At 48.0% G+C, this 14,970-nt stretch overlaps 1 protein-coding gene across 6 annotated transcripts; it reads left to right on the top strand.

Annotated features, from left to right (window-relative positions):
- Window positions 1–81: 81 nt before the first annotated feature.
- On the top strand, window positions 82–14,823 carry RIT1 (Ras like without CAAX 1). Of its 6 annotated transcripts, none has more exons than XM_074566879.1 (10): window positions 82–202; window positions 300–430; window positions 891–947; window positions 1,883–1,956; window positions 2,439–2,630; window positions 3,672–8,228; window positions 8,414–11,090; window positions 11,399–11,438; window positions 11,779–12,030; window positions 12,620–14,823. In XM_074566879.1, the coding sequence occupies exons 2-6, from the start codon at window positions 334–336 to the stop codon at window positions 3,900–3,902; spliced, it is 651 nt and encodes a 216-aa protein (XP_074422980.1). In that variant the 5' UTR covers window positions 82–202; window positions 300–333; the 3' UTR covers window positions 3,903–8,228; window positions 8,414–11,090; window positions 11,399–11,438; window positions 11,779–12,030; window positions 12,620–14,823. The 6 variants fall into 6 exon arrangements, with proteins under 6 accessions (XP_074422980.1, XP_074422981.1, XP_074422978.1 ...); XM_074566880.1 differs by having other exon boundaries at window positions 96–202; window positions 303–430; XM_074566877.1 differs by lacking the exons at window positions 82–202; window positions 300–430; window positions 891–947; window positions 1,883–1,956; window positions 2,439–2,630 and having other exon boundaries at window positions 3,906–8,228; window positions 8,414–9,269; window positions 10,349–11,090.
- Window positions 14,824–14,970: the final 147 nt, after the last annotated feature.

Genomic DNA, 14,970 nt, shown 5'->3' with positions numbered 1-14,970 from the left:
TTGTGGGCGAGGGCTGACCCCGAGGCACCCGGGCCCTCGGCCCTGAGGGGGGCAGCGCGCGTGCGCCGGGCCCGCCCCCGCCGCGCGGGCCATGGGGGGCGTGGCCGGGCGCTCGCTGGCCGTGGTGGAGCTGCCGCCATTTTGGTATCGCCGCCTGGGGCCGGAGCGCGGCCCGCGGGATGCGGAGCGGAGGAGCCTGACGGTGAGGGGGAGGAGGGGGCGAAGGAGGAGAGCGGGGGCGGCGGGGCAGGGCCGGGCCGGGCGAAGGGCGGCCGGTGCTCACCCTCTTTCCTCTTCAGCAGCGGCGGCGGCGGCTTCTTCGGCGCTGAGGAGATGGATTCCGGAGCCCGCCCGGGTGGCGGCGGCGCCCCGGGGCAGTCCCGCGAGTACAAGCTGGTGATGCTGGGCGCCGGCGGCGTCGGCAAGAGCGGTGCGTGGGGGGGCGGGCGGGGCGGGCGGCCCTGCGGAGCCGCTCCCTGCTGCGGCCCGGCCCCACCGAGCGGCCCGGCCCGGGCGACGCCGCCGGGGGGCTCGGCCCGGCAGCCGCCAGGTGACACGTTTCTTGAGGAAAACGGCCCGGTTTGGGGCGCTGTTCCGCCCCGGGATGTCGCGGAGCGCGGTGTGTCATCGGCTTCCGCGCCTCGGCCGCGTCCAGCTTTGTTTGTGAAACTCCTAACGGAGCGCTTTGTTGAGGACGAGGGCGTAGTGCTCTCTCTCGGAGTTACTTCACTTACTCCGTCTACCGTGTTTCTTTCAAGTCTTGCACCGAGTATGGTTTTATGTTTTAGCTGTTGGTGAGGTGATGTGCTCGAGCGCATTGAGCGCTGAATGCTGAAGCCGCAGATGTTTATCGAGGCTTGTGCAATTGTGTCTCTGATTTTCGTTTCCAGCTATGACCATGCAGTTCATCAGTCACCGGTTTCCAGAGGATCATGATCCCACAATTGGTAAGAAAAACCTCTCTCTTCTCTTTGCTCCCTGTTTTAGCAGGCAAAGCTGTTGTGGACTCTGTTGATTTCAGTTACTCAATTTAAAGAAAGCTATAAATTTGGCTGTAAATTGAGGACCCAAGATTACTCATTTAAAGGTAATAAGACTTCTGAGACTGCTGTGAGGACTGGGATGCGTATCCTGAGTTTTAGATCTTTAATGACTTTCCTATCACACATACAGGCTATGTGCTGTCTGTACTTGTTTGTATGTGGGCAGACAAGGATGACAGACTGCTGATAAGTGATTGTTAGTTGCCTGTTCAAAAAATCTAGTCTCCATACTGCCAATCAGCTCTCTGCTATTACTTTGTCTTGCCAAATTGTGCTCTGCGATTTAGAAATTGGGAGGGATGAAAGAGTTTAACAACTTACTGTGTTGTTGCATAACTTTTGCAGCATCTCTAAGAGAAACCTCAACCAACAGTTACACTGTCGAAGGAAAAGTGGGAAAAGCAGGCAGCTTCTTGTTGAAAGCAGATTGTTGTAGTGTGGGAGTGCTGACTCAGAGGCACAGAATATTTCTTGTCTTAACTTCTAAGAAAATGGCAGTTGCTGGTGGCCAGTTCTTCTCGTCAGTCACGGGTATTTTCTGGCTTCTTATTCTGTGCTTTCCACCAAGGTATCCAAAGTGAATTTAAAGGTTGTGGTCACATGTCTGTTAGAAGTAGCATGTACAGTAGCATGATTTTAGCGAACGTTGGGAGGATACTAAATCACACCAGGACAATTAAAAATTTCATTTGTTGTTAAACAAAGATCAGGCTAATGTAGTATAGTAACGTTACCAGATTAGGTTCTTCTAGCGTAACATTCTCTTTGTGAATTGATGACTACTGAGTATTGCAGTTGTATTCTGATCTTGTTCTTTGCACTGTGCCGTGAATTCGCAGAGGATGCTTATAAAATACGAATACGCATTGACGATGAACCTGCCAATCTGGATATCTTGGACACAGCAGGACAGGTACGTGAGTAATATTAAGTGAATTGGGAGGACGTTAAGAAGTCTGTAATGGTCAGGTGTAGAGACAGAAATCCTGTAAAAGTATGCCTGTCTCTTCTTCCAAATTGTTTTTTTTGAGGTTTCTTATTTCTTCTAAGCATGACATTGCTTGTAGCATCTGTATCACACTGTCTGCATTTAGGCAGCTCAGACGGTTTCATGCACTGCTTTCTCTGTTGCACCTTGCTGTTCACGGTCAACAAGCAATACATATTGGCAGATAAATGACATGCCGGTATGATTTCTATAGCGAGGGAACTTGGTGTTAATCCCAAACATAAGTTGTATCTTGTCCTATATGTGACAACATGAGAAGATAGATGACCAGCTTGTTCACAGAATTCCTGTGCAGCTCTTTTTGGAATGCATGTTGTGTTTCCCATTCTGAGCAAATTAGAAAGTCATTGTATTTGTGCAATTGAAATGTAATTGTCTGTTTCTAGGCAGAGTTTACGGCCATGAGAGACCAGTACATGAGGGCTGGCGAGGGATTTATCATCTGTTATTCAATCACAGACCGGCGCAGTTTCCATGAAGTGCGTGAGTTCAAACAGCTGATCTACCGTGTTCGGCGCACCGATGACACTCCCGTGGTCCTGGTGGGAAATAAATCTGATCTGACACAGCTACGGCAGGTAAATGGCACAAAAGAGGCTCGCAATTACAAGCCATTTCTGTTGTAAAATGCAGTAGTACGAGAGGTTATAGTCCCTTAATTTTTTGCATGTTTACTACACAAGAACAGTAGAGAAGTACTTGTTTAACCCAGAATACCCAAGTTGAATACCCAAATGCATACAGCAATCACAAAAGTAAAGTCTTCCAAGTTGATGCTTTGGGTTTCAGCTGCTCTTGAGCTTTTCTTTTTTTAACTCCTGAAAGGACATGCTGTTAGTAGAGATTTAGCATTCCATGAACCACTTGCAGATACAAGTAGAAATTACAGATTCAAGCGTGCTAAGAATGGACACATAATAATGGAGAACTCGGATAAGAATGGAGAGAAAGGAAAATTACTTTTAGCTTAAGAAAACAGCGACTACTGTCTTGTGGGAAAACAGTTTGAAGCAGAGCTTCACTCGGAGGAAAGGTACTTTGGAAAACAAGTTCCAGAGGCGCTGTTTGTATACCTGGAATTAGATGGATTTTCATTGTGCTTTGTAGCAGGCAAATGATGGTAGCTATGGTAGAACACCCGTGCTAAGAGGTGGAAAGTATCAGAAGAGCAGTGGGTGTTGCTTTTCTATGGCCTCAGGAAGACTGGGTTTTGTTGTTGTTTTGGGCTTTTTTCTGGAAAGTTTTTGCTTGGTTCTGGGAAGTAGTTTGACAAACAATAGATTTTGACCAGGAGGAGCAAATACTCTTAGCTTACCAAACTGACAAATGCTTGGGTTAGGGCTGAGGGCTGTTTATGTTAGAGGCAACTTCAAGATTCAGCTCCAAGAAAAGAACATCCTTTCGAAGCACTCTGTTGTTTCATGAATGTCTTAACATTGCTAGAGAAGCAATGAGTGAAAGAGAAAGAAAAACAGGTTTGTAGAGAATGATTTAGAGGTGAGTGGAACAAGCTGTTCTAGAGCCTGTGAGGGTGCATTCACAGTTACAGAGCAAGCAGAAGAAGAAATGGTAAAGAAAGAAACTTTGGGCTTTCCTGACAAGTGTGAACTTTTTTTCAGGTCTCCAAAGAGGAAGGCTCTGCTTTAGCACGAGAATTCAACTGCCCTTTTTTTGAAACTTCAGCTGCATATCGTTATTATATTGATGATGTATTTCATGCTCTTGTGCGAGAAATCCGCAGGAAAGAGAAAGAAGCAGTAATGGCAATGGAAAGGAAATCAAAACCTAAAAGCAGTGTGTGGAAAAGACTGAAGTCACCGTTCAGAAGGAAGAAGGATTCAGTCACTTGAGCAGAGAGAATTCCTCTGCAAAATAAAAAAAAAAAACCTGTGAACAGCCATTTGTAACCAAAGCGGTATAGTAACAACATTTTGACAGCGTGTTTTAAACCTGGTGGGACTTTTAAGGGAATGCTTAACTTTCACCAGTTATTTTTGTTTAGAATGATATTCCCTTAGTTTTGGATATTTAACTTAAGACACAGTAACAGTTGCACTTAACGTTGTCATTTTTTTTACTGGATCCAGCAAATGTTGCTTGCATGTCATTGGTTACAAATGCTGATAGGTTTATGTCCCTGCACTTTTCCGTATTTGTTTTTGGTCACTGCGTACTGGAAGCTGAATTGTGTAAAATATTGCTGAAGTTCTATCCAACCTAACTTAATTAATTTTTTTTTCCTAGTTGTTTGCACAAGAAAATGTTGCTGCTCTCTGGAACAGTAACCCACGTCACGAGAGGTGGCTTGTCGAAGTCACGCTGAAGAGTAGTTTACAAAGTGCGTGTCATGACTCCGCAGCCTTGGCTGCGTACAGATGTCATTGGAGGGAGCTGTGTTAGAATTCTTGTGTTCTCATCGAATAGATTCTTTCCAGCAACAGTCACATGGAATACTTGTACAAGTTTATCTAAATTATCAGTTAATCAGCAGTGTTGTAGGTGGGATTCTAAATAAGTCAGAAAAAGCAAATTATGGTTCCTATGGCAGCTGTAACTTGGCAACGGTGCACGAATATGTAGCATTTTCCTACTGTATATAGCATTTACTGTGTTGCCACAGCATGTGTAATGCAATGATGCTGTAGAAACTACAGCTTTGAATTTTCTGACTTGCTTCTTAAAAATCATGGCCGTAATGATGCTCTGGCTTATTTATTTACATTCAGTTTTATGTTCTTGTCTTAAAGGAGCCAGTATCTTTGTGAAGTAGAAGTCTCTAACATAGTAATTTCAAATTATCCTATGATAACTACTTTGTAGAGAAAATGACTGATGCTGAGTTGTCTGAGCCCAGAGGGAATATCCCCAGTACTGGTAGGATTCTTCCAAGGTAGTCTTAGAAGCAGAATTGCCGGTGCAGAGGAAGGAAGCAAGGAGCTGGGCACAGCGACAGTCCTGACAGATACTCACATCCCTGACCCGACCTGCGCAGGCGGGCCAGGCGGCGCAGGTACAGGTTTTCTTACGCTCAGTAAAGAAGGATTTGGTTAAGAAAGTGCTGCTGAGGCAGGCTCTCCATCCATAGAGATATTCTCTGCTTTCGAGCTGATTTACGTATATATAGCAGTTAGAGAATTTAAATCCAGCAGAGAGACAGATGCCTGGTGTTCCTCTTGATTTTGTTTTTTAATAATAGAACAAATCATAGTTAGGCAACTCAGACATGGCTAAAACAAGTTTCTCCGAGAACTAAGTGCCTAGAATCTTTCATTTTAAGAGTGAAAGAGCTTAATAGACTAAATGTATACCTTCGGTTATTCTTCGATCATCTGTGCCAGTAACGGTTAATCTTACTGATCAAAAATCAGATCTGTAACGTCAGTCTTAGTGTGCTGCATGCGATAGTGCAGTCAAAATGGAAAATGCCTATGTAAAAGGATTAGTACAAGAAGCGAGGATAGGAAATATATAGACTTAAGCTATTTCTTCTTGCTAAACTCCTTATTGCTTAAGATACGACTGGAAATTCTGTGCCTGTTGGTTTTAAGAGTATTTTCTTTGTGTAAGATTTAGAAAAAACTTATAATGAGAAATTTGGAGGGGGGTTACATTTTTTATTTTGTTTGTAGCTGAGCTAAAATGTTTAAATCGGTTTCTGTTTCTCACTTCCTTCAGTGCTCCAGTGTTACACTACACTGGTAATAATCACATGTAGGTTGTTTGAAAAAGGCTGAGAATAATTCAGATTGTTCAGAATTTAAGACCTCTTTTATGTTAACTGTGTGAGCAGTCGAGTGCGTTCTTTCAGTATTTACTGGTTTAGGACTGAAAGTCCTCCGAGTCGTTCATGTTTGTATTAAATGCTGTCTATACTGCAGATGAAAACCATCTAGCAGAAAATTTGAGGAGAAGGAGGGGGCGATGGTTCAGAAGTTGCTCTAAAAGCAGTCGCTGGTTCTGTCATCGTAAAAGTTATTTCAGACCAGCCATGGGAGCGCTGAGCAGGGCCCTGAGATGACAAGTTTTTCCTGTGCTTTTCCTTGATGCAGTAAGTTAACATCAAGCGTTCATCAGCTTCCTGCATTCCAATTTTCCAGATAATATGTAAATGTAACCTGTCAGCAGTACTAAAAGCTGTATGGGACTGTTCCCACCTTTAAATAACTGATGTCTGTGCCTTACCTGATTCCTTCAATGCCACTGAAGTGTTTACTAATGCCTTTTGTGAGCCTGTTGCTTGTAGAATTACTACATCAGAACAGCAGCAAGCACTTTTTTTACACAGTGTTATTCAAAAAGAGTTTTATTTTTGTCATGTATAAATTTGTACACAGAATTATTGTTTTATTTGACACAATATATAATTTTTAATACAAATGTTTGCATTTGATGTTTTAATCTCTGGTGCCTAGCATGTTGGGTAGACGGCTGTTCAGCCTGAGAGTGATGAAGAAGGAAAGCTCATGGGGTGTTTAAATTATTTTGGAAAATGCTTATCTTGCTCAAAAAAAAAAAAAAAAAGGAGTTGAGATGTTATGTTTAAGTGGTGCAGAACCTAAAAATTCTGTGATGCGAGTCTGGTGCTAAATCAGTGCTAAATTGTTTAAATACAGTCTGGACATTTTGCAACTGCATTGCTTCACCTTTGTGTGCTCTGTGTAAGGCGTTTTACTTTCCGAGGGCAATAGCAGCTGCGTGGGGTCAGTGTTGAAATCTTTGCCCAGATACTGGGGTATTGGGGCTCCAGCCACAGTAACCCCACTGCCTTTGCCACTGCCTCGGTCTCTCTAGGCGCTGCTTGTTTGCATTTTATTATTTTGTACTAGTAGAAAGCAGCTGGGTTTAGGCTCCTTTGTGGCTTTGGTGTAGTTGTTGTGTCTTCCCTTATAGTATTTATACTGTAGTCAGATTTGCAATATAACTCTCACTTCGTGACTTAACGAAGGGCTTCTGGCGTCCATGTGTTGGGTTAGAGAGGATGTCTCCCTGTAGCATTGTGTGAATGGAAGAGGCACAGAATGTTTTAGCTTCTCCTGCCCACAGCAGAAATGTCTCCTTGTGCACTCACCAGGTGTTTGGAGACAACTTCGCCAACAACCCTCTCTTGTCTCTCAGCGTTCACAGCCATGACTCAGCTATGCGTTTTTCTACTCCGGAGAGACGTTAAATGGTTGTGGCAAGAAGGTCCCTCGTTGGTTACAAACTGTATGTGTTCTGCTGTCTCAAGCGAGGAGTCGGCAGAGAATCCTTGCCCTGGTTGACAGGCTGATGGGTGTCACCCACTTCAGTTCCCGTGAGAAAGCCTCTTGGACTAGAATTTTGGACTAAACACAAGATTCCTAAAAGGAATCCCTGACATTTCTGTTCAACAGATTGTCCAGTTGACAGCTGTGAATCACATGGTGGCATGCAGATGTTCTTGTGGTTCTGGACAGGCTGGAGAGTTGGGCGGAGAGGAACCTAATGAAATTCAACAAGGGCAAGCGCAGGGTGCTGCACCTGGGGAGGAATAACCCCCCGCACCAGGACAGGTTGGGGGTGACCTGCTGGAGAGCAGCTCTGTGGAAAGAGACCTGGGAGTCCTGGGGGACAACAGGATGCCCATGAGCCAGCAATGGGCCCTGGTGGCCAAGAAGGCCAATGGCATTCTGGGGGGCATCAAGAAGAGCGTGGCCAGCAGGTGGAGGGAGGTCATCCTCCCCCTCTGCTCTGCCCTGAGGAGGCCACAGCTGGAGCACTGTGTCCAGTTCTGGGCTCCCTGGTTCAAGAAGGACAAGGAACTGCTGGGAAGGGTCCAGCAGAGGCTACAAAGATGCTCGGGGGACTGCAGTATCTCTCTGCTGAGGAAAGGCTGAGAGACCTGGGTCTGTTTGGCCTGGAGAAGAGAAGACTGAGAGTGGGTCAATATCTAAAGGACAGGGGGCGGGAGGATGGGGCCGGGCTCTTCTCAGTGGTGCCCGGGGACAGGGCAAGGGGCAACGGGCACAAACTGGAACATGGGAAATTCCATCTCAACATGAGGAAAGACTTCTTTCCTGTGAGGGTGGCAGAGCCCTGGCACAGGCTGCCCGGAGAGGCTGTGGGGTCTCCTGCTCTGGGGATATTCCGAACCCGCCTGGACGCGACCCTGCGCGACCTGCTCTGGGTGACCCTGCTCTGGCAGGGGGTGGGACGAGGTGACCGCCAGAGGTCCCTTCCAGCCCTGGCCAGGCTGGGATGCTGTGATTCTTCCTTGATTGTTCGCAGGCTGGCTACAAATATGTTGAACAACGCTGGTCCTTACTGCGTGTTCTCTGGTTACTCATCTGCTGGGAATGGTGTCACCTTGCTCACGCTCCTTTTGGTTTTTATCCTTTTTCAGAGTTGATGACGTTCCTTCTTATTCCAGGATGGCTTTGCTTAAAAGAGTCACAGGTGAGACACAAAATACCTAAATACAGTTCACCAGCTACCTCACCCCCTCCCTACTTAATCCTTCAATATACAGAGAGTAAAGATCTGAAACGCAGTTCCCTTTTTCTCGCGCTGTGCTGTCCTTGTGCTGTTGCTGGTGTTATTTACTATGGATTGGGCCGGTTTATCCAAAGTCGGCATGTTCGAGTGGGTTCAGTGGCCGGTTCTCCAATAATTTTGCTGTGTGTCTGTTGTGCTCTCTCCATAAGGACAGGAAACACCATTTGGGCCAAAAGAAAAGGCGATTCTTGCATCTTTTTTGGTTACGTGGCTTGCAAATGTAGACCAAAACAAATTACTCTGCAGATACTCATACTGAAAATTCCTAAGTATGTAAGACCTAGAGATGAATTAGGGGTAAACCTCTAATTATCTCGCTAAAAGCGGGTGACTAAGAGTGTAGTTTTTAGACTTCTCCCTATAAATCCAGAAGCTGTCCAGCCCTTCACTGGTGACCCCTTTCCTAAAGGGCAGGAACAAATCTGTGGCACGAAAGAATTCCTACCGCTGCATTCTTACCATTCCTTCTCCAACACGATTGTTGCACGATGTGCCCACAAACAGCAAATCCCATCACCAGGAATGAAGAAATCTCAGCTAAGAAGGGTCTGACACTGTCATAGTCAGCCAGTCTGTGTGGTTGAGTGGAGTTTGTTGTTTACTGTGTACTAAGGAAATCTTTCCTATACAACTGATACAGATTTACTTTGCCTGATTTTATTACAGGAATGCAAAACTGTAATGCCTCCCTGCTGTTAATAAAGGTCAGTCTTTTGCTGAGATAACAAGAAGTTGTTTACAAAAGTGCAAAACCGGTAAAATTTAAGATACGTGGAACTTAATTACATGTAACTGAGAACTGAAAAAAGCCTTGCCAAAATTCCTGCTGAATTAAAACAGCAACACACACGTCACGAGGCTGGAGGAGTGAATCACAGAATCCTGGAATGGTTTGGGTGGGAAGGGACCTTAAAGATCATCCAGTGCCAGCCCCTGCCCTGGGCAGGGACACTTCCCACCAGCCCAGGTGGCTCCAAGCCCCGTCCAACCTGGCCTTGAACCCCTCCAGGGATGGGGCAGCCACAGCTTCTCTGGGCAACCTGGGCCAGGGGCTCACCGCCCTCGGAAGAAGGAATTTCTCCCCCACATCTCATCTCAATCTCCCCTCTTTTGGTTTCAACCCATTCCCAACGTCCCGTGGCTCCCCTCCCTGCTCCAGAGTCCCTCCCCAGCTTTCCCGGAGCCCCCTGAGGGACTGGAAGGGGCTCCAAGGTCTCCGCGGAGCCTTCTCTTCTCCAGGCTGACCCCCCCCAGCTCTCTCAGCCTGTCCTCCCAGCAGAGGGGCTCCAGCCCTCCCAGCAGCTCCGGGGCCTCCTCCGGCCCCGCTCCCACAGCTCCGTGTCTCTCCTGTGCCGAGGCCCCGGAGCTGGAGGCAGCACTGCAGGGGGGTCTCCCCCGAGGGGAGCAGAGGGGCAGAATCCCCCCCTCGCCCCCCTGCCCACGCTGCTGGGGATGCAGCCCAGGCTGGGGGGGGGTTCTGTGCTGCCAGCGCACGTTGCTGGAGTGTGTTGAGCTTCTGATCCATCAACACCCCCAAACCCTTCTCTCAGGGCTGCTCCTCAGCCATTCTCTGCCCAGCCTGGATTTGTGCTCAGGATTTCCCCAGCCCAGGTGCAGGACCTTGCACTTGGCCTGGTTGAACTCCATGAGGTTTGCATGGACCAACAGAAATGAAACAAAATACTGTATAGAAACCCGATGATTTGTATCTGGGTGACAGGCTCCTTGCCAATGTGCTGCCTGTTTTACACCTGTATAAATCTGGTTGCAACTAAATTCACAGGACTGAAGATTGCTCCCGAGCCGCCCGTTGCTCTCCAGTATGAGCCAACTGTCTTCGAGCCTGCGCTTTTCACACCGAATGAGCGAATCGGGAGCATTTCACCGGGCGCAGGCTGAGGTCATTTCCTCCAGCGCGTCTGTGCCGTTGGCTGACAGAAGATGCACAAAAAGCTTCTGGCTCGGGTCTGTGCTCCGAGGGCGAAGCTGCTCGATGGCCCACGGCGGCGGAGCTGATCCTCACCCACTGCCTGGGGCGTTAATTCTGACAAATGCTTCCCCTACGGATAATCAGCTTTGAATCCTGCGTGCAATTTGAATGCTACAGGAAGAAATAAACCTGAGAAATAATGAAAAAAAATCTCTGCTAAAAACACTGCCAAAACTCAGTATTGAGAAACGTTAATTTGGGATAACTAAGAAAGGGTGAAAAGGAAAAAATATGAGGCTTATTACACGGCCTAAAGTTAAATGTGTGCATAAATGGTCTCACTAATACACACGGACCAGTAACCCAGTAGTGCCCTGAGGTCTCAGAGAACACTTGGATGAACTTGCTTTAATCTTTTTATCTTGTTTGCTTTTTGGTTTGGTTTTTTTGTTTTCCCCTTTTGTGTTACAGCTAATGGAGGGCAGCACGCTGCTGGCAGGATAAGAAAAGGTGGAATAATTCTCCTCTAGAGTCATCGCGTGACCCCAATGTTAGGGTTATTTGGAAATACAGACGTTCTCTGCAGAGACTATCGGTAATAACAATTTAAAAAAAAATTCTATAGATTGTTGATGGCCAAGACAGTGGTTCGGTCTGGCAGCATGCGATGCGATTAGACGATACTCTATACGGGCTTATTAGTGGATTTTTTCTGTCTGGTCTGGGCAGCTTTCCTGTTCGATCCTTTTATACTTTTTTTCCCCACCACTCCCAAACTTTTTTTTTTTTTCACCGGACCCGTTACTGCAATATTGTTGTAAGAAAAAAAAATTACTTGAGAGCATGAGCTTGGGCTTTGTGCTGTAATGTGTGGTAACACGTTGATTTTTCTCCCGTTTACAGTCCTGGTGTTACTTTCAGAGACCTAAACTTATATCCTAAGGTATGACATACGTGTTTCTTTTAATTCTAATAAGATTTTAGTACCTAGATCTCTGTGCTGTTATTCATTCTTTTAATAGCGCAATAGTGTGAGACGCTTTGCTGAACTCCCGTTCGTCTTGTTGCGTTCATTAGCAGGAAGGAATCGGACAAGCTTTTACATTTTGGCTTTCTGGATGTAACCTGAAGCCTGAATTTTTATGTCCGTATGTTCTGGTCAGGGCCAAAAATCAAGGTGCTGAGCGCCCTGGGAGAAGTCGCACTGCTCGTTTAAATTTCTTCAAAGTCCAGGTCGTGTAAACTTGAATGTTCCCCAAATAATTTCGTCTTGTGTTTTTCAGTCTCTTCTGGGTGCGGATGGGTCCGGCCCTTCCCCTGCCTGAGCTGGATGGAAGGTGTCACAGAATCACAGAATCTTCATGGTTGGAAAGGACCTTTGAGATCATCGAGCCCAACCAAACCCCCTACAATCTCTGTCACTAGAGCACGCCCTGAAGTGCCACATCTAGACGTTTCCTAAACACCTCCAGGGATGGTGACTCAACCCCCTCCCTGGGCAGGCTGTTCCAGTGCCTGACCACTCTTCCAGTAAGGTAATTCTTCCTGATATCTAACCTAAACCTCCCCTGCCGCAGCTTCAGGCCATTTCCTCTGGTCCTGTCATTATTCCCCTGGGAGAAGAGGCCAACCCCCCCCTCTCTGCACCCTCCTTTCAGGGAGTTGTAGAGGGCAATGAGGTCTCCCCTCAGCCTCCTCTTCTCCAAGCTAAACATGCCCAGCTCTCTCAGCCTCTCCTCATATGCCCTGGTCTCCAGACCCCTCACCAGCCTGGTAGCTCTCCTCTGGACACGCTCCAGCACCTCAATGTCCCTCTTGTACAGCGGGGCCCAGAACTGAACACAGCACTCGAGGTGAGGCCTCACCAGTGCCCAGTACAGAGGCACCATCACTTCCCTGCTCCTGCTGGCCACGCTATTCCTGATACAAGCCAGAATGCTGTTGGCCCTCTTGGCCACCTGGGCACACTGCTGGCTCATGTTAAGCTGGCCGTCCACCAGCACCCCCAGGTCCTTTTCTGCCGGGCAGCTTTCCAGCCACTCTGCCCCAAGCCTGTAGCGTTGCTTGGGGTTGTTGTGACCGAAATGCAGGACCCGGCACTTGGCCTTGTTAAACCTCCTACAGTTGGCCTTGGCCCATGGATCCAGCCTGTCCAGGTCCCTCTGGAGAGCCTTCCTACCCTCAAGCAGATCAACACTCCCACCTAGTTTGGCGTCATCTGCAAACTGACTGAGGGTGCACTCGATCCCCTCATCCACATCATTGATAAAGATATTAAACAAAACCGGCCCCAAAACTGAGCCCTGAGGGACACCACTGGTGACCGGCCACCAAGAGGATTTCACCCCATTGATCACAACTCTCTGGGCACGGCCAGCCAGACAGTTTTTAACCCAGCGGAGAGTACACTTATGTCTTCCTATGGGAAGGAGGGTAGAACTGCTGCGTGATGGAGGTACACGGGAGGGTTGTGTTGGTTGGTTTGGGGTTTGGTTGGTTTTGTTTAGTTTTCTTTTTTTGGCATTCCCTTATGTCCTACTTATTTCTTGGGCTGCTTTTCCTTTCCTGTCCTGTTTCCTGTTTGGCCCAACTGGGGAACGGTCTCCCCGGGAATCGTGTACTTTCTGTAGCGCCAAAGTGGAACCGGGAGCTCAGAGCCAGTGCTTGCGTCCGTCCAGGCGGGTGCGACGTTACACGGTGCCTTTCGGGTGCCGTCGGCTCCCAGAGGGGCTCACTTGGCTTTCAATAGCTGTTGGAGAAGACTTTGCCAGTTTTGACAATATCGGCGTTACCGCTGGGGCCCTGGGATCTGCCCGGCGCGGTGGAACGACTCATCAAATGCTTGAGCTCCAGCTCTTGGGTTTTAATGAGGGTGAGTGAGATCGGGGCGCTCTGGAGCCCCGCAGAGGGACCCGTCCGGTGGCAGCTCCTTCCCTCGAGCTCAGTCCCACAGATTTGGGGTTCGGGAAGGAGACGGAGTTATTCCTGCTCAAAGGAAATGCCGAAAGAGCCCTGAGCCAGCATCTGCCATGGAAAGTGAATCGCATTGCTGTGGCAACACGACTCGCCCCCCCAGGGAGTTGGGAGAGGCAGAAGCTGTCGGAGGAGGAACGACCTGATTGTGCAGCGCAAAATCCTGCTGGTTGAAACGGCAGCAGCACCCGGACCCCAGGAAGGGGGGAGAGAGTCAGAGCCGAGCTTCCATGGTCTCCACAGAACCGTTTCTCTTTTCATGGTTTGTCAAACCCATTCTGTTTGTGGTTGGTTTTTTTTTCTTTTTCTTATGCAAATTCTTTTGTTTCTGTTTCAGCTGAATGGTGTAAGAACCTGAAATGGGACGTTTGCTAACGGCACGCAGTCTTAGATGCAGAAGCCAAGCAGAGTAGGACGAAGAGAGATTTTCTGTCACGTCTTGCACAAAAAGTAGAAAATAATCAGCGACGGTGCGCTTTGGCTGAGCAGTTTTAGCCAACTGCTCTAATAACTGCAGTTTTTACCACGAGAAATAACTGAACATGGTTAAACGCTGCGATAAATCACAGTGCAGAGAACAACAGAATTAATGGTAAGCAGAGGTGTTAAATAAACCGCCGTGTCTTGAGTCACTGGGCGCTGAATTCGAATGGAGGCACGAGCCACGTGGGTCACCACCTGCATCATCTCAGCGGCTTCCGATGGTTCTGTGTGTTCGGCACCGTCCGACTGCCATCGCTGAGTGATACGGTGGAATTGAACCGTGGGAGCAGGAGTCGGGTCAAGCTGCTTAAACTTCTTGAGCGCTTCAGTCACTCCTTCCTCAGCGCTGGTCAGACAGCTGAGGACGTGTCCTGGTTTGAGCGGCACAGGACTAACTCCTCTTAATGCTGGGGAAAACTGCCCTTTTGGAAGACTCTTGCATCTGAATTTGTGAAAATATTTACTTTAGAGCCAGCTCTGGGGTGCGGGTTTCAAGGTCTCGGTGTTTTCGAGCTCCCCAGGTGCGGGGACGAGGAGAAGCGAGACCCGGGCACTTGCCCCAAGCTGCCAACAGGGTTATTTCACACCGTGAACGGCACGTTCCGTAGAAATTAGGAAGTTTGCTGAGGAGTTCTCCCTCTGAGCACTCCTCGCCCCGGTGCCGGAGCCCTGAGCCCTTCCCTTCCTCCCGAAGCCGCAGCGCTCGCCGTGGCCCACGTTGGCTGTCCCTGCTGGGAGTGCGCGGCTTCCTGCTGGGGGAATGGGCTGGGCAGAGTCCTGGGGTGTTTTATACTGGTAGCGGGATCAACGCTGGTTCTTCAGTGTTATTGTTAATTATTTAGCCTTATCCTATTAAATCTATTTATATTTCAGCCCTCGTGTTTCCCTGTTTGCCCCGATTGTCCTTCCCGGGCGGGGAGGGGTCATGGGGTGACAGAATAATTGTCTAAATGACACTAAATTGTTACGGGTTTCTCAAACCACAACAGAATGTCACTGGTGAACCAGGGAATGGCATC

The sequence above is a fragment of the Larus michahellis genome, chromosome 24 (genome assembly GCF_964199755.1).
Source record: "Larus michahellis chromosome 24, bLarMic1.1, whole genome shotgun sequence".
NCBI lineage: Eukaryota > Metazoa > Chordata > Aves > Charadriiformes > Laridae > Larus > Larus michahellis.
Note: the sequence above shows the minus strand (reverse complement) of the source record. Positions and strands in the feature narration are given on the sequence as shown.